Source organism: Helianthus annuus, chromosome 16 (assembly GCF_002127325.2).
Source record: "Helianthus annuus cultivar XRQ/B chromosome 16, HanXRQr2.0-SUNRISE, whole genome shotgun sequence".
NCBI lineage: Eukaryota > Viridiplantae > Streptophyta > Magnoliopsida > Asterales > Asteraceae > Helianthus > Helianthus annuus.
In genome coordinates this window covers 171880533-171903595 of record NC_035448.2, presented here as the reverse complement: position 1 = coordinate 171903595, position 23063 = coordinate 171880533, and the positions used below count along the sequence as shown (strand labels likewise).

General features: G+C 41.6%; 3 protein-coding genes across 4 annotated transcripts; 2 read left to right on the top strand and 1 right to left on the bottom strand.

The window, feature by feature from the left end:
* Window positions 1–11688: 11688 nt before the first annotated feature.
* LOC110916627 lies at window positions 11689–13902 on the top strand. The gene is made up of 2 exons (XM_022161333.2): window positions 11689–12037; window positions 13554–13902. Exons 1-2 carry the CDS (start codon window positions 11924–11926, stop codon window positions 13671–13673), a joined length of 234 nt encoding a protein of 77 aa, XP_022017025.1. The 5' UTR covers window positions 11689–11923; the 3' UTR covers window positions 13674–13902.
* A 1449-nt stretch (window positions 13903–15351) lies between these two features.
* LOC110916624 (UPF0187 protein At3g61320, chloroplastic) lies at window positions 15352–18330 on the top strand. 2 transcript variants are annotated; one of them, XM_022161330.2, is made up of 4 exons: window positions 15354–16130; window positions 16651–16818; window positions 16930–17136; window positions 18010–18330. In XM_022161330.2, the coding sequence occupies exons 1-4, from the start codon at window positions 15486–15488 to the stop codon at window positions 18223–18225; spliced, it is 1236 nt and encodes a 411-aa protein (XP_022017022.1). In that variant the 5' UTR covers window positions 15354–15485; the 3' UTR covers window positions 18226–18330. The 2 variants fall into 2 exon arrangements, with proteins under 2 accessions (XP_035840790.1, XP_022017022.1); XM_035984897.1 differs by lacking the exon at window positions 16930–17136 and having other exon boundaries at window positions 15352–16130.
* On the bottom strand, window positions 18210–20574 carry LOC110916623 (riboflavin biosynthesis protein PYRD, chloroplastic). Its single transcript, XM_022161329.2, has 3 exons — window positions 20071–20574; window positions 19047–19345; window positions 18210–18964 (listed from the first exon to the last, which is right to left on the bottom strand). Exons 1-3 carry the CDS (start codon window positions 20452–20454, stop codon window positions 18367–18369), a joined length of 1281 nt encoding a protein of 426 aa, XP_022017021.1. The 5' UTR covers window positions 20455–20574; the 3' UTR covers window positions 18210–18366.
* Between the last annotated feature and the right edge of the window lie 2489 nt (window positions 20575–23063).

Sequence of the window (23063 nt, the reverse complement as noted above, 5' to 3'; positions counted from 1 at the left end):
TGAAAATGAAAATTCTCGTTGTTTAAAAAAACAATATGAGATTATTAGTAGTTATGGAGTGTTGGAATCTTCAAAAGAAAAGTGTTTGTGACATCGATAATAACTTTATCGATAGGTTTCTATGCTGATATCACAATAACTTTAACGAGCTGTAACTAACATAGAGTCATAGACCCGTTATCTAGGATGTCAATCGTGTAGGGTTGAGGGTGGGGGTATGGTTAATCACTCTAGGGTGATTGAGTGATTCTTTACCCAATAATATTATGTCATGTCAATTCCCAATTCTACTCTCCATTTTGCACTCAATCAGTAGGTATGGTTAATCACTCTAAGGTGTTTGAGTAGGTTAAAAAATAAAAAATTTTGATTGTTTATTCTCTCCTCTTTCCTCTCTCTCTCTCTCTCCTCCATCACTCCTTCTCCCCTTCGGTGAATAGTCACCGATTTCTTTCCCTTTCTCCTACTCAAACACCCTAACTCAAACACTAGGTGTGGTCACCGATCGGTGACTCCCCATCCCCGATGAAGTCCCCGCAAACCACACCGCCCACCCTAAGTAGGTGATTTCAAGCCTTGCTCGTATACTTATTCGTGTCAAAGACATTAAATATTGTAGCCGTATTATGAGGAATGGAATTAGAGAATGAATAGTTATCACTATTGCTACAAGGATTATGCGGTGGTAAATAAGTATGTATTATTGATATAACGATGCACTTATCCTGGAAGACCCAATGTTGAGTGGTGTGATTATACAGAAGAAAGGCAAGTTACAACTGATGAAGTACAATGAACATACAAAGGAAGAGTAGCAGACTACGAAGGAGAAGTAAGACTATGGGGTATGCGGTTTGGGTTGGGGCGTGGGTTGGGGGAAAACGCCCAAGCCACCATCCCGGGTGGGCTTGGGTTGGGGCGTGGCCCTTGGGGCTTGGGTTTTGAAGAACCAGGAAGTCAAGTTCAGGCCGAAGCCTGTAAATGAAGATCTGGATCTTGTTAAAGGTTGAGAGAGTTTCCTGCAAAACAGAAAACCGTTAGGCTCGCCGCAGAGATGGGAGGGCCACTCTGCGACCACCCTCCGGCGTGAGGATAAGTATTGGTAGAGAGAGAAAATAGAGAGAGAAAATAGGGACGAAGGTTCAGAGAAATCGTACTTGGATTTGTACTTGAAGGGGTATTTATAGTAGTCAACTGAGATGATGTCATCTGTTTGGACGCACTTGAACGGGGGCTCGTCCTCGGAGCTTTCTGGTGTGGGGCGGACATGCTTTGGATGCCCGCCCGAGTGTAGTCCGGTTCGTCTCTGGGATCATGTCCGGCTTCGGACATGTGTCTTCAAGTCCCCTAGTTTGGGAAGTCTTTTGTGAAGACTTTGACAAACTATTATTCCAAGCTTTTTTATCCCGTTCAGATGACGTGTCACTGCAGGAGTAGTTTTAAATCGATTACGTGGCGTGTTTTGTATGGTGTGGGTGACCTTCACTATTTGGACCGTCGGTCACCTACACGTGACGGTAACGGAACCCTTGTTGGGAATCGTGGGAAGCGACGGTTGATGTGACTGGCCCCAACCGACTTACATTTTCTATAAATTCAATTTTTCACCACTTCATTTTTACCGTTTTTTCTCTCTTTTTCATTCTCCTCTGCTGTTACCCTCTCTAGTATCTTCTTCTTCTCCAAAGAAAAAAGGTGCGTCTTTGTTCCTTTTTACTTTTTACGGTTATGGCTCCGGGTAAGGAGAACCTTTCGGAGAGTGTGAGCGTGCTTACCCAACGTCAGTTGGATAAGTTTATTAGAGAATATAGGATTCCCTTAGATCTACATTCGGTCCTCTCTTCTAGTACGGAAGCCATATACCCCTTTCGTCAAGGGAAATTCCCCTTTTACACTCGCGTCTGTAACTTCGCCAATTATAGGGTTCCTTTTTCCCGTTTTCTGATTAGGGTTTTACAGTTTTTTAGAGTTCACGTTTGTCAGGTTAACCCATTCGGCCTTAGCCGTGTTAACCATTTTGAGATTTCTTGTCGAGCCCTCGATCAGAAACCGGATTTGAACATTTTCCGGTATTTTTATGAGTTTATCTCGGCCGGAGACTGGTACACTTTTGCACACCGGAAGAATGTCCCTTCTCCGTCTTCCAACGAACGGTCTAGTTTAAAAAACTGGAAAGATAACTTCTTTTGGTTAGACGACCGTTGCCTTCCGGAGGACATGAGGTGGCGTTTTAAGGACCAGTCTATGTCGTTTGATCTTGACGAAAACTTTGTTTTTAACGAAAGCTTAGGCCGTGCTTTGGTTGAACATCAGTCCCCTATTCGTCCTCTTCCCGAGCATTTCCTTTGGTTAGGTCGAGTCAGTTTTTCGTGGGCCCGGGGGGATAAGGATTGGCCGATTATACGCCGGAAGAGTGATCGTAAGTTCCGGTTCTTTATACCCCCTTCGGCTCTTTTATTTGATAGTTTTGCTAACTCTTTATTTATTTTGGAAATGTAGGTGCTGCGATGTCGCTTCTTGATGCCTTAAAGGTTCCGATCATGGACTCCTTTGACTTTGATTTTGAGCAGCAGGAGGACGTTCCGTTCATGAAGCAGGTAGCACCCTCCGCTCATCCCGTTCGTGGTCAGGCGGATACGAACATACCCGTATCGTCTGCTGCTGAAACGACCTCTTCCGTTCCGAAGGACTCTTCTGAACAAGCCACTGCTGAAGCGGTTTCCCATATGCCGGCATCTTCTAAGGAGGCGGGAGGTTCGTCCGGATCTCATGCTGGGCGAAAGTCCATTCTTGACGACGTGGATGATGATCCGGAGATACGCAGTCTGGACGAGGCACTTCTGCATCAGCCTTCATCTTTGAAGAGTAAAAGCGTTGGAGCGGACACTGATCTGGTAATCCGATCCCGCAAGAGGAAGGGTGAATCGGCTCAGATACGTTCTTTCGACTCTCTGCCCATGCCAAGATTGAAGAAGACGAAGGGGAGTTCTTATTCTGAAGGCACTGTGATGGAGGAGCTTGACGAACATCTTTCTGGGGGTAAGAGTTCAAGGGAAGAAGCGGCCTTAGCCCGCAGTAAACCGACTCCAGCTTATTCAGGTGGTTTTGTCCCTGATAGCGAGGTGGAGAGCATGGAGATGGAGAATCCGGTGGGCGTGGATAAGGGTAAGGCCCATAGTGAGCCGAAGGTGGTCACTTTTTCAGGTACGCACTTGGGCTCTTCTCTGGGTCCGGACTATTTTATGGATGATGAGGAAGATCAAGTGTCTTCGCTTCCCTCATCTTGGTTCGGACCTGAGTTGATGTCCTTTTTTCGATATGCAGATCTGTTCTCGGAAGATATGGAGATTGACCCATCCACCGCTGAGGAGAAGTTTATTCCCGACTGGGACATTCGGAACAAAGATACGGTCCTGGATGTTTTGACCGCTAAGATGATGCTCTTCAATATAAATACTCCGATGGACCATGTTCGAAGTCGGAAGATGAAAAACCCGGATCTAGGGGCCGCGGTTTTGACTAACCAAGCTCAATCTAACATATTCGTGACGGAACTTTATCGTAGGTGGGTTGAAGCGGAGTCTGTGCGGGAGAATTTGGAGAAGGAAGTTCGTTCCTTGAAACGTAAAATTCTTAAAAGCCCGGAGGTGGAAAAGAAGGTAGCCCAGCTGACTCAAGACCTTCGGACTCAGCAAGAAAAGGTCACATCTTTGATGGCTCTGAATCAATCATCGCAGGCGGCTGCCGCGGCCGCTGCTGAGGACAGGGATAAAATCTCTTCGGAATTCAAGGTATTTTCTGAGTCTATGAAACAGAAGGACGAAGAGCACAAGGCGGTTTTGGCGAAAATGGAGGAATCTCTCAGCGGTGCCCGTCTTGCGTATGAGAGTATGATGGCTGGTACGCTCGTATTTCCGTTTTACTAAATTCTTACTTCTTCTATTTTCTCTAACTTTTTTCCCAGAGCGTGATGCGCTTAAAACAGGGGAAGCTGATTTGAAGGGTCGTCTGGAGGAGATGGAGGGGGAGAATGCTTCTCTGAATACGGAAGTGACTGATCTCCGCGAGACGAAAGTTTGGATGCTTACGGAAGGTGCCCAGCTTCTAGCGAAGAATATTCACAAGGGCAAGGAGATGACTGCTGCCGTAGCTGGAGTCAATAATGCGATGAGCGCGGTAGGCATTAATTCGGGCTTGCACTCCGGCTACGTTCATGCTTTGCAGAAAAAGACTCCTTTCAAGGAGATTCCACTGTTGAATCGTAATGCTACGGAGGAGCTGAAGGTGGCGGTCGCTTGTTTTGATACTCTCAAGTTCCCAGTAATAGAAGATCTTCCGAAACTCAGCGACGCACCCCTTCCTGAAATTAAGAAGGCCCTTCGCTTTGCTAGCGATGATTCTTCGGATGAATGAGGTGGACATGCCCGGCTTTTTGGGGTATGCACCTTAGGTATTTTTTAGTTAGTCCAGATGAATGTAAAGCTCGTTCGGTACTTTGACAGATGTCCTGCTTTTTTGGACTTGTAATGATGTTTTTACTTTTGTTTGTTTGTTATCCTTTTGTGAATGGTATTAAAACTTATTCCGGTTGTTTATGTCCGGTTTATATTTGATGTAACTACTTTACACATGCGTCCATGTTAATGGTGTACATTTTGAATTTTCTAGAACGTTCTTTTGTTAAATGCGGATCCGATTTTGTCTTATTAAGGATAACTTGAAGGACATACGAACAATGCCAGTTCGTCTTTTCCTTTTAGGGTTGGATCCCTGGATTCGGCCGATGAGTATTCGTTAGTTGCAACTTTTTTAACATTTTATTTATCAGGTTCGGAGTTTGAATTTCTCCGATAGATGCAAAGTAAAAAACATTTTTAATCAATCCGCAGGTACTACCCTCCGCGGTTCTTGTAGTTTAACTGGTGCGGGAAAAAACATCCCGCGGAAAATTAAAATATGACGGAGCTCATAGCTTCCGTTTTACAATTATTTGTTTAAAAACCTTCTAAAGATAACACTTTTTTAGGTGCACTCCGTTCCAAGTACGTGGAACGGAGGTTCCATCCATCTTGCTTAAAGTATACGCGCCGTCTTTTCCTGCGGTTTTGATCTGATAGGGTCCTTCCCACTTGGGGGCTAACTTCCCCGTTCCTTCAGCTAAGCTCGCTTCATTGTTCCGCATAACATATTCTCCGATTTTGAACCGGGTTTCTTTAACTTTGGAGTTGTAGTGTTTTTCCAACTCTTTTTTATACTTGGCTTCCCGGATTGCCGCAAGTTCTCTCCTCTCTTCGATTAAATCGAGGTTTAAACGGAGTTCTCTTTCATTCTCTTGCTGGCTTAATTGTATGCGGGGCGTGGGGATCCCTACCTCTGCGGGTATGACAGCTTCGGTGCCGTATGTCAAGCTGAAAGGAGTTTCTTTGTTGCTTGTTTTAGGCATGGTTCGGTGTGCCCATAGGACATGCGGAAGCTCGTCTGCCCATGAAACGCCTTCCTTCCCTAACCGTTTTTTAATTCCTTCCACGATACTCCGGTTGGTTCTTTCCACTTGCTCGTTGGCCTGGGGATGGGCCACCGAAGCGAAGCTCTGTTCGATGCTCATTCTTTGGCACCATGTTTTAAACGGCTTCTCCGCAAACTGTTTTCCATTGTCGCTCACTATGCAAAGAGGCATTCCGAACCTGCACACTATGTTTTCCCATGCGAACCTCAGCACTTGGTCTCCTGTGATCGTCCGGAGGGGTTTAGCTTCGACCCATTTAGTGAAGTAGTCGATGGCAACCAGCAGGAATCTTACTCCTCCGGTGGAGACGGGGAAAGGACCTACGATGTCAATTCCCCATTTCTGGAACGGCCAAGCCGAGGTTACGGGTACGAGATTGTTTTTGGCACGATGACTTACAGGAGCGTGGCGTTGGCAATCTTCGCATGACTGGAGCTCGTTTACTGCGCTTTGGTGCATTCCTGGCCAGAAATACCCGGCGTTCATGACTTTTGCAATAACCATCCTTGGCCCCGCGTGGATGCCGCATATTCCCCAATGTATCTCCCTTATAACGTAACTTGCTTCCTCTGGGGTTAGGCATTTTAGGAGCGGACCTAAAAAGGTTTTCCTGTAGAGCTGACCATCGTGCATCTGATATTGCAGCGCTTTCACTTTTAACTTCCGCGCCTGAGCCTTGTCTTCTGGAAGCGTCCCATTTTTCAAGTAATCTACGATCGGAGTCATCCAAGACTTTTCGGACACGGAAACTGACATGACTGGCCTCGTCTGTTGGATGGCCGGAATCTGCAGGGTCTCGACTAGAACCTCTTTTGATAAATGGCAGAATGCTACGGATGCCAGTTTGCTCAAAGCATCGGCTTTTTTGTTTTTGCTCCTCGGTATGTGCACTATTTTGCAGGAATCGAAAGAGGAGATTAAACTGTTGACCTGCTGTAGATACCGAACCATATTATCCTCTCGTGCCTCGTATTCGCCGCTGACTTGATTGGCTACCAATAGCGAATCGACATGAGCTAACACGGAGGTTGCACCTGCTTTGGCTGCGGTTTGCAAGCCTGCAAGGAGAGCCTCATACTCTGCTTCATTGTTTGACGTCTTGAATTCGAAACGCAATGCGTAAGTGTACTCTATTCCCTCCGGATCTATTAGAATTAACCCTGCTCCCGACCCTTCTTTACTGGAAGCCCCGTCTGTATACAGGTTCCATACCTTCGGTAAGATGGGTTTTCCTTTGACGCTTTCTCCGGTCGGGACCTCGGTGAGGAAATCTGCTACTGCCTGCCCTTTTACTGGACCTCTGGTACGATAGGTGATATCAAAGGCACTGAGCTCTATTGCCCATTTGGTGAGACGTCCGGAGACCTCTGGCTTCCTGAGGATTTGTTGGATCTGGAGATCAGTCTGTACTTCTATATTAAAAGCTTGGAAGTACCTTCGGAGGCGTCTGGAAGCATGTACCAAGGCGAGTGCCAATTTTTCGATCATTGGGTACCGAGTTTCATAGTCTTTCAGGATACGGCTTACATAATAGACCGGGATTTGTGCCTGGTTCCGGTGTACTACGAGTACCGCACTTATCGCAAAGTGGGACGCAGATAGATATACCGTGACAGTTTCTCCGGTAGATGGTGCGGTCAAAGTAGGCAGGGACCCGAGGCATACCTTTAACTCCTGAAATGCCGAGTCTGCTTCTGGCGTCCACTCTATTTGGCCTTTTGCCGTTCGCTTTTTTAATACATTCATGAAAGGGATGGAGCGGTCTGCTGCTTTTGAAACAAAACGGTGAAGAGCGACGAGTTTTCCATTTAGGGATTGGATCTCTTTGATAGTTTTAGGAGGCTGCATGGAGACCACCGCCTTGATTTTATCCGGGTGCGCCTGGATTACGGATCGTGTAACCCATACCCCGAGGAATTTTCCCTCTTCCAAGCCAAAAGAGCATTTTTTGGGATTGAGTTTGAGGTTGATACTCCGAAGCCTTGTAAAGGTTTCGAGTATGTCATCTATCATGTCGTCTTCCGCCCGGCTTTTTATGACCAAGTCATCGACATAGATCTCCAAGTTTCTTCCGATCTGATCTTTGAACGCTTTATCCATCAATCTCTGGTACGTGGCTCCGGCGTTTTTTAAACCGAATGGCATTTTAGTATATCAGAACAGTCCCTCGTTTGTTACGAACGCGGTCTTATCTTCGTCTTCCGAAGCCATTTGGATTTGATGATAACCCTTATATGCATCCAAGAAGCACTTGAGACGGAAACTTGAGAGGGAGTCTATCTTTAAATCAATCTCCGGCAAAGGATAGCAATCCTTTGGGCACGCATTGTTTAGATCTGAAAAATCAACGCACATCCTCCAGGTTTTATCCTTCTTGGTTACCATTACTGGATTGGAGACCCAGGTTTGGTAACGCACCTCTCTTATAATACCGGCGCTCAACAACTTTCGTACGTCTTCGGAGATGGCCTTGTTACGAGCCGGAGCCATGTTTCTTTTTCTCTGGGCTACTGGTTTTATCGAGTGTGACACTTTTAACTTATGTTCGGCCAAACACCGGGGAACTCCAACCATGTCGGAGGTTTGCCAGGCGAACACGTCAAGTGAATTGGACAGTAGTTTCCACAACTTCTTCTTAGTTTGCTTGGGAAGTTGAGCCCCGATTGCAATTTTTTGTTCTGGAAAATGTGGGTGTATAGCCCATTCTTCTGTGAGAGTATTAGGAGGTTCGGCATTACCCTCGCTTTGTCGTATTTCAGCTACACCGATCGTTGATTCGGAGTACAGTGTTGCTATTCCCGCTTCAGTGGGGAATTTTAACGCTCCATGTATGGTTGAACTGATCATTCCGAAGGCGCACATACCAGGTCTTCCGAGTATGACATTGTGGACGGACCGTGCCTCAACCACTAGATACGTCAAGTTGACAGTTCGAACCAAACTCCCTTCCCCCATCGTTGTTGGAAGAGTGATTTGGCCCAAAGGCTGAACCACTTCTCCGGAGAAACTGACCAGAGGCATTGACACTTGGAGCAATTTCGCCTTTGTCTGTGGGGCTAACTGTTGAAAGCACTGCTTGTACATAATCTCGGTGGCGCTTCCACTGTCGACGTATACTCTTCGAACCTTGTGTCCTACAATGATTGCGGACACTATGACCGGTCTGTCCTTGATATCTTCCAAGCTGACGGGTGGGAAACCAATGGGTTGCTGCATCCAGGCGGCCAAATGCTGACTGGTCCGCTTGATGCCTTGGTTGTTTGCCCTGCGGATCATGCAAATTGCCGGCTGATTGTTCGGATTGTCTCCCGAATTCCCGGAAGATTTTCCTTCCTTTACTTCTTTGACTAGGTGCGATAGCTTCCCGGACCGTACTGCCTTTTCTATTTCTTGCTTCAAAGACCAACAGTCATCTGTATTGTGACCCCGAGCATGATGGTAGTCACAATATTTCTTAGAATTTTTGTCTCCTGGGTTTCGAAGTTTTGGTGGGGCGGGGAAATTCATCCCCTCCGCACTGAGAATTTCACTGGGAGTTTTGGAGAGATCCGATAAATTGTAAAATCGTGATCCGGAGCTTTTCCCTCGCGGAGGTCTGTCGTTTCTACTGTAAGGGTGTGATCGTCCCCTGCTCCCCGGTGGAGTCTTATCAAACACCGATCCACCATTTTTCTTCCATGAAGACATCTTGTGATCTGACTATGGAGTAGGATTACATGCATTCTTGCCTCGAGCGAAAGCTCTGGCCCGTTCCATCAGTACCTCCATCGTCTTCGGGAGATTTTCGTGCAATTTTTCAACTAACTGATTATTCCGAACGCCGTGACAAAATCCGGAGATCCGCAGTTGATCAACTACCCCACTGATCTGCATGCTTTCCCGGTTAAACCGGTCAATGAAACTGTCTAAAGACTCTCCGTCCTTTCTTCGGATGTTGTGGACTTCGGTAATTTCTTTAGAGTAGTGCCTTTGTTGGCTGAAATTTTGGAGGAATAACCTTCGGAACTCCTCAAAGTCGTTGATCTCACCTTCATTCAACGCATCAAACCATACTCGTGCGGCTCCAGTTAGAGTTTGTGCGAACATAAAGCACCATGCTGGCATCGGCCATTGTTCAACTCGTGCAGCTCCGTCAAAATCGAACATATGATCATCCGGATCAGTTGTGCCGTCGTACTTTTTCACCGTAGTTGGCATTTTGAGTTTTGGAGGAAGTTTGGCATGTGTTATACGAGCACTAAACTTCGACTTGGCTGTCATAGAAACTGGATGGTACGGCTTGGTAAGTTCCGGATCGCTAATTACATCCATCTGTGTTTCATTTCGCGTGGTCATTACTGGTGAAGGTCCGGAGGAACCTTGTACATATCCAGTATAGGTTTCCGAAGTGACGATTGTGGAAAATGTAGGAGTGATCATTGTCGGGCCCATAGTCCCCGTTGGTGCTTCGTCATGAAAGAGCCTGGTTCGCAAACCGAGGATCTGTTCATCTCTGGCCTGTTGTGCTTTTAATCTTCGTAGAAGACTTGCGTTTTTGGCGAGAAATTCTGCATCGAACTCTGATGTTTGCGAAGTAGGGAGTAAGATGAAAGGCAAGGTTGTTCCCGGACCTGAGCTTAAAGTAGCTGAGGTCGTAGAGACAATACTTGCTGGTGCAGTAACTTGCGTGCTAACAACCGTGGATCCCAAATTCAAAGAACCTGGGGCCGCCATTTGTCAGTTCTTTGCTCAAGAAGTTCACTAAAGTGAAGGACTAAGAGCTTTAAGATCGGATGGCGCCAATTGAAGAACCAGGAAGTCAAGTTCAGGCCGAAGCCTGTAAATGAAGATCTGGATCTTGTTAAAGGTTGAGAGAGTTTCCTGCAAAACAGAAAACCGTTAGGCTCGCCGCAGAGATGGGAGGGCCACTCTGCGACCACCCTCCGGCGTGAGGATAAGTATTGGTAGAGAGAGAAAATAGGGACGAAGGTTCAGAGAAATCGTACTTGGATTTGTACTTGAAGGGGTATTTATAGTAGTCAACTGAGATGATGTCATCTGTTTGGACGCACTTGAACGGGGGCTCGTCCTCGGAGCTTTCTGGTGTGGGGCGGACATGCTTTGGATGCCCGCCCGAGTGTAGTCCGGTTCGTCTCTGGGATCATGTCCGGCTTCGGACATGTGTCTTCAGGTTTCAAGCCGGGCGTGGGGCGGTCTTGACATCCTAGCTGGCGGCCTCCTATTCGCTGACCCCGCCATGTCATAGCGGGCCATTTCAAAAGTTTGAATTTTAAATTCAAACCGTTTGGCCAAGCCAAGCGGTCACCCCAACCCCAACATCCCCTATAAATATAACCCCCAACCCCAGGTGGTCCATCCCAAACCGTCACTATCCACCGCTACCCCACCGGCTACCCACTTGATCCCACGAAACCGCTACCCCAACCCGAAGAAGATGGCATCTTGGACCCACGAGGAAGAATTGGCTCTCGTCACAAGCGTCGTTGACGCTATGAAGGGTCGGCAACCCGGCCAAACACGATATTGGCCGGAAGCATTCGCAACCTACAAACATAACGTCCGACACGACCGCCACAACCTCAACGCGTGCCAACATAAATGGCGCGAGCTACGGCCCAAGCTCGATCGTTTCAAGGCTTACTACGAAGCCGTTCCGAGCGGCGATTTAAGCCACGAGGACCGGGTGGCGGTAGCGAACATTGAATTTTTAGGCAAGGAGCGAAAGGCGTTCGACAAGATCGCCGTTTTTGAAATTTACCTAACGCTCTAGGTTTTTTATTTTGTAATTTTTAGGTATTATGTAATTTTTAGGTTTTTATTTTGTAATTTTTAGGTATTATATCTAATGAAATTTTAGGTTTTTTTTTTATAAATGTTGTGTGAATTTTAATAAATTTTTTGTAATTTTTTTTTAATAATCTGCCAAGCGGTGCACCTAACCCAACCCAAGCCTAACCCACGCCCCGCCATACCCCACGGACACGTCACCAGGCGGTGGGGGCTCCAATTCCAGGTGTTAACTCATGCCTCAACCCAAGCTCAACCCAAACCCCATGGTCTAAGTAAGAACTTTTTTAACAACAAATTTGAATCACTAACGAACCACTGAATTATTATCGTGCCACTAACAAAACCAGCCCATGATATTAGCCTCAAAGTTTTATCAAGCTCTAAAATGAGACTAGACTATAAAGATATGGTCAAGTGAACTTGGCTTTCTCTTCTCTCAGCTTTGACTTATGAGATTGAGCTGCCTTGATCGTCGTGCACCGCCATCGGCCATCGCTGTCATCAAGCCAGAAGGTGTACTGTGTGCATCTAAAGTTGTACATCCTTTTTAATTTCGAGATTCTCCGGAAATTTGAGCAATTCCTCCCTCTCATCTTCCTTCCTCTTTTTCACCGGTTAACAAGAATTATGAATCCGAACACTGATAAGTTGGTGCGAAGAACAACAATGGTGGCCACAGTTACCGCCGGTTATTTTCTTCTAACCGCTGATTATGGCCCCGAGCCTAATGTTCTTGATCCCGTAAGATTTACTTAATCTAGGGTTTTTCTATTTTAGTCTAATTACTTATATTATGTTGTTGTTGTTGTGATTAAATTATTATCTGCATCTACTTGTATACTGAGACTGTTAGTTAGTGATTCCATGGTGATGTTGATATTATAGACTTATTAGGTTTTCTTGCTAAGGCCATGTGTAGTCATAAAGCCCCCAAATGGGCGTTATGCGCCATGTGGCATGCCACGTCACCCCGGGGCTTTATGGGGCTTGAGGCCGTAGTCATAAAGCCCTACCTCATCATAACCAAAGTGTAAAATGCAGGGACCAAAGTGTAAAATGCAGGGACCAAAGTGTTTTAATGCAGGGACCAAATTGTAAAATGCAGGGACCAAAGTGGAAATCTCCTTCTTCCTCGCGCCGCGAAATTTTTCACGGGGGTTTTCTTTTTTTTGATCATGGCGCCCCTGGGGGCGGTGTGGGGGGCTCCATCCCGGCGCTATGGCCTTCACCGCGCCCCAGTACATGTAGTCTAAGGCGGATACTGTTTGACTAATTCTCAATCGATTCATTGCTTGTGTGGCTAATTTACAAACTATTCATGATGCCTATGAAGGATTTAATCCTAATAAAAATGTTGATTTGGTTGAAATAAAGAAGACGAAGGAAATAGATAAATGGGCTGGATATTCAAGAAATAATATTGAGTTTTATTATTTGTTTTGTTACTAGAGTAGGGTTAGAATTGTTGGTTAACAAGTTATGTATTAGTATAAAATATAAATAGAGATGTTAGGGTATTGTATTTGGTGTGGTTTTCGTTCTTAATATATCGTAAAAGAGTCGTGCGGAGTTTCCACAAATACCACAAAATATTTGTGTTCTTTCGTGTGTGATATCGGTCCAGGCCAACAGTTTATTGTTTGGCTAGTTCTTACTAGGGATGAGCTTGGTACTGAAAATACCCGGTATGGTACGGTTTGGTACCGGTATTTGAAGGTACCCGGTACCATTTGCTCATCCCTTCTTAACACTATTCATGATGCCTACTGTTTAGCTAATTCACACTTACATGAAGTTATCCTGAATCATCTCTCAAGTTCGCTGTTCCATTGTTCTGGATTAACGTTGCTGGCTATTCTGTCTATTAGCTTGCCTGGTTGTATAGAAATTTGGTTGACTGTTGTTGATCATCTTCAAACTCAGTTGATTATTAATGAGAAACAAGATGGTGATCAACAGTCTGGTTTTGTTAAAGTGGTGTCCATCATAGTTTCCGATTCGTGAATTGAATCCGAGAGTCATTGCGACTTATCGTTCAAATTGTGAATCGAATGCTTTTGTGAAACTATATTATAGCATTTGGCGTTTAACGCATAACCAAACAAGGTCAGAAATTTATGGTCATGAACCCTAGTTTACTTTAGGCTACAAGTTGAGCATTTGCGTACAACAATATGACTTGTTATGTTTGGATAATTTTTACATTTGTTTTATCATACTTGATCTCACATATATGTTCTTGCACCGAAAATAATAGATCAAGAATGCCATACAATCTGGGGAACAAGCGGTCAAAAATTTCTTCTTTGGATCGAAGGGAGGAGTCCAAGAAGCCGAGAAACCAACATCTGATGCTGCGTCAGGGAAACATCCTTAATCTTTCAGAGAACATAGCCAGATTCTCCTCTGGTTTTCCAAGGTTCTTGTGGTGTTTTTACTCCTAATTTCCCTTAGAATGCAAACCTTGATGAACCACCAGTAGTACTGATGTAGATGTAAATCTTGGGTTGCGTACTATGTAAAATCTTGTTGGTTAGATTTTTCTTATAACCTTGTTAAACATGATTAGTTACATTTCTTTTCTGTTTAGTTACATGTTTTTTTTTTCTGTTAGTAGAAGAAAGTAGCCCAAACCGGTTCTCGTTGGTTTGTCTGTTTGGGTCATAGTTGTCAATAGCGAGCGTAGCAATCACTATAGCACGCCACGTAGCGTATAGTTCCAGGCTCGCTATTAGGGTTGTAGCGATAGATAGCAATTATAGCGACAAATAATTAACTTTTTTTGTTTTCTTTAATATAAATTGCAATTAAATATGGCTATAAAATAGCTGGACTTTAGTTTTTTGTTAAATATACATGTAAAATAACATATATATCAGGGTATTTTGATATAATATACATATAAATTTTCTTTCTAGTGTATCGTTATTTATAAAATAGCCGCTCGCTATTTATCGCTATTCGCCATGTAGTATATAGGTACCTTACCGCTATTTGTTGCTATTCGCCATTAACAACTATGGTTTGGGTTTGGAAATGTGAAACCATAGTGACTGGTCACCCACTGGATGGGAGTGAACTTACGGTTCATTCTATTGTTGTGTTGTTATTGGTTATTTAGTTTTACTCCTTTCATAATCAATATCACACACAAAAAAAGTGTTGCAGTGATTGTTGACATATAAGTAACTAATGGTAAGAGTTCACTTTTTTTTAATAACATTATTTTACACCTAAATACCACGTAATCTTTCACACTAAAATCACTTTTGTAGAGGGCAAACATCATACCATAGGTCACGGGTGGTAAGAGTTCGTCTATAGTGAGAACTTTGAAAGAGGGTTAGATGGGTGGCTTTAGTTATGGGTCAAAACTGAATCTTTAATCAATGATGCTATAAATGTTTCCGTTATTTGGAAGTTTGTACGGTTAATTTTAGTTAACCATGGCTCTAGACGAACTAAAACATTAAAACCCACTTCTATAGCCTAGTGGCGTCTTGGAGGTGGGATAAGGCTTTGGGACCACTAGGTCCTGGGTTTGATTCCGACAAGAGGTTTTTCCGATATTTTTTGGGTTTCCTCTTGAATTGGTGTATAGGCATTATGCCTAGTGGAGATGGATATGATCGTGTGGTTTCGTTGGTGGCACGATAATACTCCAGTTGTCCGTCAATGATCCAAATTTATCGTTCAAAAAAATTGGATAAATAAATAAGCCCATTTGAGTCGGATTAGAAAAAAAAAATCAGGATAAGGATATCATGTATAAAAATACTATTTGTAAATAGAAAAAATATGTATATATAAAGAGTGCTTTTGCCGACGGTTGGGCTTGGTTATTATATTATACACAACTGATCCCAACCAAAACACAAAATTGAGTTACAAAAATACATAAGGAAACAAATTGAAAAGGTATTATTTTCAATAAACGATTTTAAAAGTTAAAAAAGAATGATAGAAAACTATTGTATTGTCCTTATCAAAATAATTATTCCCAAAAAAAGAATATAAAATATTTAAAAAAACCTCCTTCACATAACTGTTTTAACAAACATCCACTCCCTCCATCACTCAAAAAATCTTTGCACTCTTCACTTCTATGAAGCTCCCCAAACAATGTCCTGTATCTCAACTGTCCCCAAAACCCTAAACCAAACCCTAACCCTAACCCTAACTTCTCTCAATGGCTATCCCAAATTCTTCACTTCATATAATATCATCTTCTCCTTCAAAGTTTCCCTCTATGACACCCTTCAAATTCCCATCAAAACCGTCGAAAATTCGCTGTTCTCAAAATCCTAATCCACCATCTCCACCGTCAACCCTAAACTTAATCTCGATTCTTCGAATAATACCCGATTGGGCCGATGAAATCAAGGAGAGTAGAATGAAACAAACCAAGTCACTTTACAAACATGAGGATTGGGTTGAACATAGAAGCTCTTTGAGACATATTCGGCATCTGTTGTCTAGTTTGAGCTCCAGGGTGATTCTGTCGTTGGTTCCGCCAGTTATTGCTTTTACGACGGTCGCTGTGGTGGTGGCGAGTTATAACACGGCAGTGTTTTGGGAATTGTTGCCGGAGTTTTTCCCGGTTTTGAGGGCGAGTTCTTTGCCTTACCAACTGACGGCGCCTGCGTTGGCGCTGTTGTTGGTTTTTAGAACGGAAGCTTCGTATTCGAGGTTTGAAGAAGGTAGGAAGGCGTGGACTAAGATTGTTTCTGGGACATATGATTTTGCTAGGCAAGTGATTGTTAGCGTGGAGACGGATTCGGTTTTGAAAATGGCGCTTTTGCGGTACATCTTGGCGTTCCCGGTTGCTCTTAAGGTTTGTAGTTTCTAAATTCAGCAACTTTGCTTTTACTTTGACTTGTGAAGTCAACTGTCTGTATTCCTTTAGCTTCAGAAGTTCCTTAAAGATTTTGATGTATTTGTATATTGACACAGAGATTAGTCAAACCGAATAGTGAACTGTCGAAGTATCTAAATAAAATATAAAAGCTAAAAACACTAATGAACTGTCAAACACAATCAAACATAAACGAACACGTTACCGAACGTACACGAACATAAATGAACAAACGCGGTATCTGTTCATCTTCGTTCATTTAACTAAACGAACGGAATTTCTTGTTTGTGTTCGTTTGTTTAATAAACGAGTGAACACAAACGAACTTCCCGCCGAACAGTTCCTGAACGTTTGGTTCGTTTGCAGCCCCTAGAAATCAGCATTACAAAATATGAAGTTGTGGCTACTAAAGAGCAATGCTGTTTTTAAGTACAAAGTTTCAATTACTCAACAAATTATGGTTTATGCATATTTGCTGACTTTTTTTGGTCAACTGCAGTGCCATTTGGTTCATGGATCGGATACAGGAAAAGATCTAAAGAATCTGCTCGAGGACGATGACCTAGCAGTAGTTCTCCGTTCAAATCACCGTCCACGCTGCATTATTCAATTCATCTCTCAAAGTCTTCAGATGTTGAATTTGGAGCCATCAAAGCGAACGTCACTCGTAAGTTTCCCATTTTCAAAAGTCCTAATTTTGACCTCAAAAGTCAAACCATATCTCCTTTTTAGAAGTAACGAAAATACGGAATGTAATGTTGTGCTAACTACTATTCAGGAATCAAAAGTTACTTGTTTCCATGAAGGTATTGGTGTTTGTGAACAAATTACGAGCATACCCATCCCTGTTTCTTACACTCGTTTGACTTCGAGATTTCTTGTTCTGTGGCACCTTACACTTCCGATAATTCTCTGGGATGATTGCCACTGGATTGTGGTCCCCGCGACCTTCATCAGCGCTGCTTCTCTATTCTGCATCGAAGAGGTTTCTCTCATCTCTGCGCTTAAATAAATCTGAGTGCAGTTTGACTTTTAAGGTCAAAGTCAAAACCATCACTTTTCATACATCAATTTCGTTATATAATGAATCTTTTCTAGTAACTTTTGACTAAAGGATTGATCTTTTTATCATAGTCATGAGATATACATCAATCTGGTGTGAAAATTTTACATATAATAATATCAATTTCAAACTTCCAAAAATTACAGTTTGACCTCAAAAGAATTTTTTCATTCAAAGATTCTTATTCTTATTAGGGCTTCAAACGAACATGAACAAGACCTTGCTCATTTTCGCTTGTTAAGGAAATGCATGTGTTCACAAACTGTTCATGAACACTTACCGAACGGGATTTTATGTTCGTTTTCGATTGTTAAGGAAATGAACATGTTCGTGTTCAATTATTAATTTTTGGAAACGAACGCAAACGGACGTTCATGAACACAATTGAACACAAACTAATGTTCATGAACACAAATGGAAACAAACAAACACAAACAAGCGTTCATGAATAGTATATATAATACACTGATACTTATTAAATATTTTATTTGTCGGAATTTTGAAGCATTAAAATAAAATATAAAAACTAAAAACACTAATGAAATATCAAACAAAAACAAACATAAAGGAACACGTTACCGAACGTACACAAACATAAATGAATGAACGGCTGCCTCTGTTCATGTTCGTTCCTTTAACTAAACGAACGAAGCTTCTCGTTTGTGTTCGTTCATTTATTAAACAAATGAACACAAACGAACTTTCTGCCAAACGGTTCCCAAACTGTTCGCTGAACGTTCGGTTCATTTGCAACCCTAATTCTTATGATTTTTTTGACATATTGTTTGACTGTAGGTGGGTGTTTTAATCGAAGAACCGTTTCCGATGCTTGCGTTAGACGAGCTATGCAAATTGGTTTACGACAATGTCCAAGAAGCATTAACAAGTGAGAAAAAGATTAAAGATTTACTTGATGCAAAAATGGCAGATCATGCTTCTAGAAAACGGTCATCAAACGGGCACCCGACTTCAGGAAGTGGTCAAGCTACTTGGCCTAACATAAACTTCTGATGAATAATATTCAAGAAATAACTTCTGTAGTTATCTGTATATATTTGTTTATAGAAGAAACATTTCAACAAGTTGGCAAATAAATACATATACTCTTTAATCAAAGTTCTTCAAACCCGCTCTTCGGCTAATCTTCATTGATTAGAAGTAACCCTCGAGTAATACGCTTTTACCGTCTTTTCTAGGTTCAAAGTTCTTCAAACCCGCTCTTCGGCTAATCTTTATTGCCTCAAGGGTGGTATTATCTTCTTTGCTTTCACTCCAAACTGGCAACACTTCCACCACCAGCTTCTGCAACAAGTTTCCCTCAACCCCCTTCAAGATCTCATCAAAGTCACCGAACCCCCCTCTTAAATCCAACAATACACTGCACAGTCCTCGACCTTTCAAACTCTCCAAAATTGTCGTTAACTTCATTTGATCCAGCACAAGTGTCTCGATCCCTTGTTCAAATCCCACAACGGTTTCTTGGTCTGCGAGTATGATGACTTTTGAAGCTGATTCTTCGTGGGTATGTTTGGGGATCGGGATCACGGGACTTGGATCTTTTGCGATTATTATGTAAAGCGGTTGGTTGGATTTTGGTTCTTTTGATTCGGGAAGTGGATGTTTAGCTAACGATTTTGAAGAAATTATAACCGCATCGTGTTGTTGTAATAATCTCGAGTAGTATCCACCAGCCTCCATGGATTCTTCCCCAACGTCATCCGAAAGGCTACCATCGATAGTGAGCGAATATCTGTAGTTTTCAAGATAAATCATCACAAAAATCCAATACAGAAATTTAGTGAAATGACCTTTAAAAACAACATAAAGCTTACCGTAAGGTAACAAAAGGATTCCCGGTTTGCATTTGATGTATCCATGCCTCGTTAAGTTTCTTGCACATTTCTTCTTCAACACCAACGGTAACGTGAATTCCTGCATCTCTTAGTTTCGCAACACCCCTTGATGCTACAATCGGGTTTGGGTCAACCATTCCCACCACCACTCTTTTGACTTTTGCTTTGATTAATGCTTCGGAACATGGAGGAGTTCTTCCAAAGTGATTACATGGTTCTAAGCTCACATACGCAGTTGCATTCTCTGCCAATTCACCAGCATCTCTTAGTGCAAAAACCTGCAAACATAGAAATAAAATTTGAGCATGGGATTCAAACTCTAAAATAAAGTTTAACTCTTGTGCATATACATCTTGACAGTTCTGTTTCTAGTCTATTAACCTGTAAGGTAGGAAATCTAATCAAGATTCACTGTTTAAATGATTGTTCTGAACTTATAAATATTATAGATAATCCAAACTCAACTAAATAGATTGTCGTAGCGACTAGGTAGTTCATAATATATATTACGATCTCTATGAGCTTATACAATCCTAACCGAGCCAAATCGAAGTGGTCAGTTGTGTGCAATTTATATGCTGCGAGAATAAACAAATATGTGACTGTATATGCGACTGTGGGTTCCCTTTCTATCCCCCCTCCTCGTTACAAATATCACGACTAAGTTGCCAAAAGAATGCAACTTTTCCAAATATCAAAGAAAAAGAAGTGTGATTTCTTCGGTTAAACATCTAATGTGGTTACAAGAAAACTAGACAAGTTCATTAAACTTCATAATTATACCATAGATTACTAAACTTTGGTAGTTTAGCATATAATAACCACAACAAAACTACATCAAAAAACACATAAATATAATTCAATTCAATTCAATTCAATGTAGTAGTGTAGCTATCTAAAAGTTAACAAAATCCTGCTATTTTCATTTCAAAACATTCTTTTCAAAAATGTCAAACTTGGAGTCTTGGAGCAGAAAAAAAAAAAGCAACATAAAAGTAAGTACCTCAGCATGAGGTTGACCAGCTTTGGGATGAAACCCTTCACCAACAATTACCCCATCTTTAACAATGACACAGCCCACCATAGGATTAGGGCTAGTACACCCAATAGCCTTTTTAGCAAGCTCCACACACCTTCTTATATAAAACCCATCATCTTTCCCCTGTAACCCTTCCATTCGAATCCCAGCTGATACCACATGTTTCGTTGAATTGTGGGGTGATTCAGATACCCTTTTAGTTGAATTGCAAAACCCTTGTTTGAATTTGAAAACGGAATGAAATTTAGTAAAATGGGGAGGTGGGTTAGGGTTTAGAGAGTGAAAGTAAGATGAGGGTTTTGTAGGGTTGATATTATAATTTGAAACTGGAAGTGTTTGTGCATACATTGTTTGTAAATATGAATGAAATGTTAATAGAAGTTTTTAAACAATGAACAGTTTGTTGAAGAAGACGTTTAATTCAACACAAGTTTTGGTGGCAGGAAGAAGGGGTTTTGAAGAGTGAAAATGTGAGTTCTGCTTCAACAATAATTATTTTTTTAATTAATTAATTAATTTATATTTTGTCTTTTTGGGGTTTTTTTCGTATTAAACTTTGTATTTTTTTAGTTTTGTAAGAAAACTTTAGGGTTTTAAATGAGTTTCATTTTTCTATCGGAATTTATTTTCTGTTTTTCTCGAATTTAGTTATTGTTTGGTTGCTACTTAGTATAGTGTTTGAAAGTCACATTTGGTCCCTCAGCTTTTCTTACTCCATCGACTTTCTAATATGTGTCGGTGTAAATTCGACTTCGACTACCTTTTACGTCACGTGGGTCACTTGGTGTAAAAATTCGTGTTTTTATTTTACGCTTTTTGCCGGTTTTAATCGTCGTTCGGTTGCTACTTACACGGTTTACCTTATTTTTACTTGTTATATATTATATACTATTAGTTATTAGTTAATTTATTTATTTATTTAATATAATACATAAACGGAATGAATAATGCCTAAAACTTTTTCAATTGGTTTATGTGGGGCTATACGATTAATAATACACAAACGGCATGCATTTAACCAGCTGCTCAACAATCGTCATCTTGAACTAGGTAAAAGGTGATTGCTCGTTAAATCTGATATCCATTTTGGGTTATTTGTTCTACAAGCCACGAGGTATAATTTCATAACATTGATTTATGAGATTTATTAACACCCGTAGTTTCTCAAATGTCATGGGTTTGTCAAAAAATATAGATTTTCGTCTACATTCCTACTACACCGACACGATGTTACCATAGTTATATGGGAAAATCCCCAAAATGTCCCTTTTTACTATCAAATGCCTCAAAACGTCCCTTTGATTTTCCTATCTCACAAATGTCTCTCAACACACGGGTGGCAACACCCATGTATTAAGGTTAGACGACGGTGTTTAAGTCCATTGAGGTCGTGCCATGTGTCCAGAAAATACCAATGTCTCTCTAACAGTATTTCTTTCGTCGATGTCACGAGTGGCACACGGTGTATATAAAACTTTCTTTAGATAGATAAAACAATCACTGAACTAAACAGACTCACAAGGCTAGAAAGAAGAATCCCGGTAATGAAGGACCTTTTATATTCATTTATACGTAAGACCTGACCACTTGTTATGGGGTGTAGGTAGGGTGCCAGTGGTGCCACGTAGATAGCATCAGGCTGCGAAGGGCAAATCGCGAGCATGAGCGAAAGGAGCAATGGGCGCCATTGAAAGAAGAGGGCGTGGAACCATAACCGGGGGCGCCGTTGGAGCATATGCTTAGTGTTTTATTAGTTTAGGGACTTGATCACGCAAAGAAAGAGAGAAATTTGTTAAAGATAAAGTCTAGGGACTTTTTTTGTTGTAAATCTTCACGTAAAAATTCCATGACATACCAATTCAATAAAAGTCAAGAAATGATTTTAAAAGAGGTGGAAAGTTGGTCAGTCACGTAGGTCGGGTAACAACTAAAATGGCTTAAAGTCAAAGCAGTTAATTTTAAGTTTTTAATAGTTCAGGTTGGATTGACGAGAAACACTTGATTCAAGACATCTATTGTTATATACTTAAGTGTCAACACAACATTCATGTTATCTCAATAAGACTTAGTTCTATAAAAAATAATTAATCAAATTTAACACATTAAAAATATACCATTTAAACCTGTTGACAAATGTAACCCGAGTCAACCATCCAAAAAATAAATAAATAAAATTTCCAACACTTATTTTATGATGAGAAGTTATTACCTTTTTGACAATAAACTTTAAAACGCCAGAAAATATGCCAACAACTGAGGTAGGGCTTTCAATGGCTTGGTAGCCACCTTAACAAATTCTACGCACAAAGCATCTACAACAATGACCTAAAAACAGACATCCATGATAAAGACGAGAGATTAATTTTTTTATTTTTTTAATTCATTTAGCATATGATGTACTTGAAAAGCAGTTTTCTCTCAATCAACATTTACATTTTCTAGTAACTGCTTCAGTATCGTATTTGTACAGTTGCATTAGTATTTTGGAACACAACATGCTTGTCAGGTATGTGTGCTTCACAGTGTATACAACATATTTCGTCTGAGCTTCAGTTAGATCAATTGACACTAAGAACTGTTGCAGATTTGAACCACATACAGTTTACGAAATGAATCAAAAAATACAATCATGTGTTGGAAGACAAAGTAGATTTTATAACCACTGGAATATAGCCTTTGGGAAATTTAATTAATATATAATTTTTAAATTATTATTTATTATATTGTTTTTTAAAATTATTATTTTAAAATAAAGGGATATATTAAGATTAAATTTGCATTTACATTAAATTAAAAGCAATGATTGGAAACAATTGAGGGGAACTTTAAACCACACCATACTAGTTAGACACTAGTGGGTATGGAGAGCCTCATTCCCAAGGAGATGGGTCGCCACGTCAGCGCCACATAGGCTCGGCTTGGAGGGGATGGACCTAAGGGTGGGGGATGAACCCCTT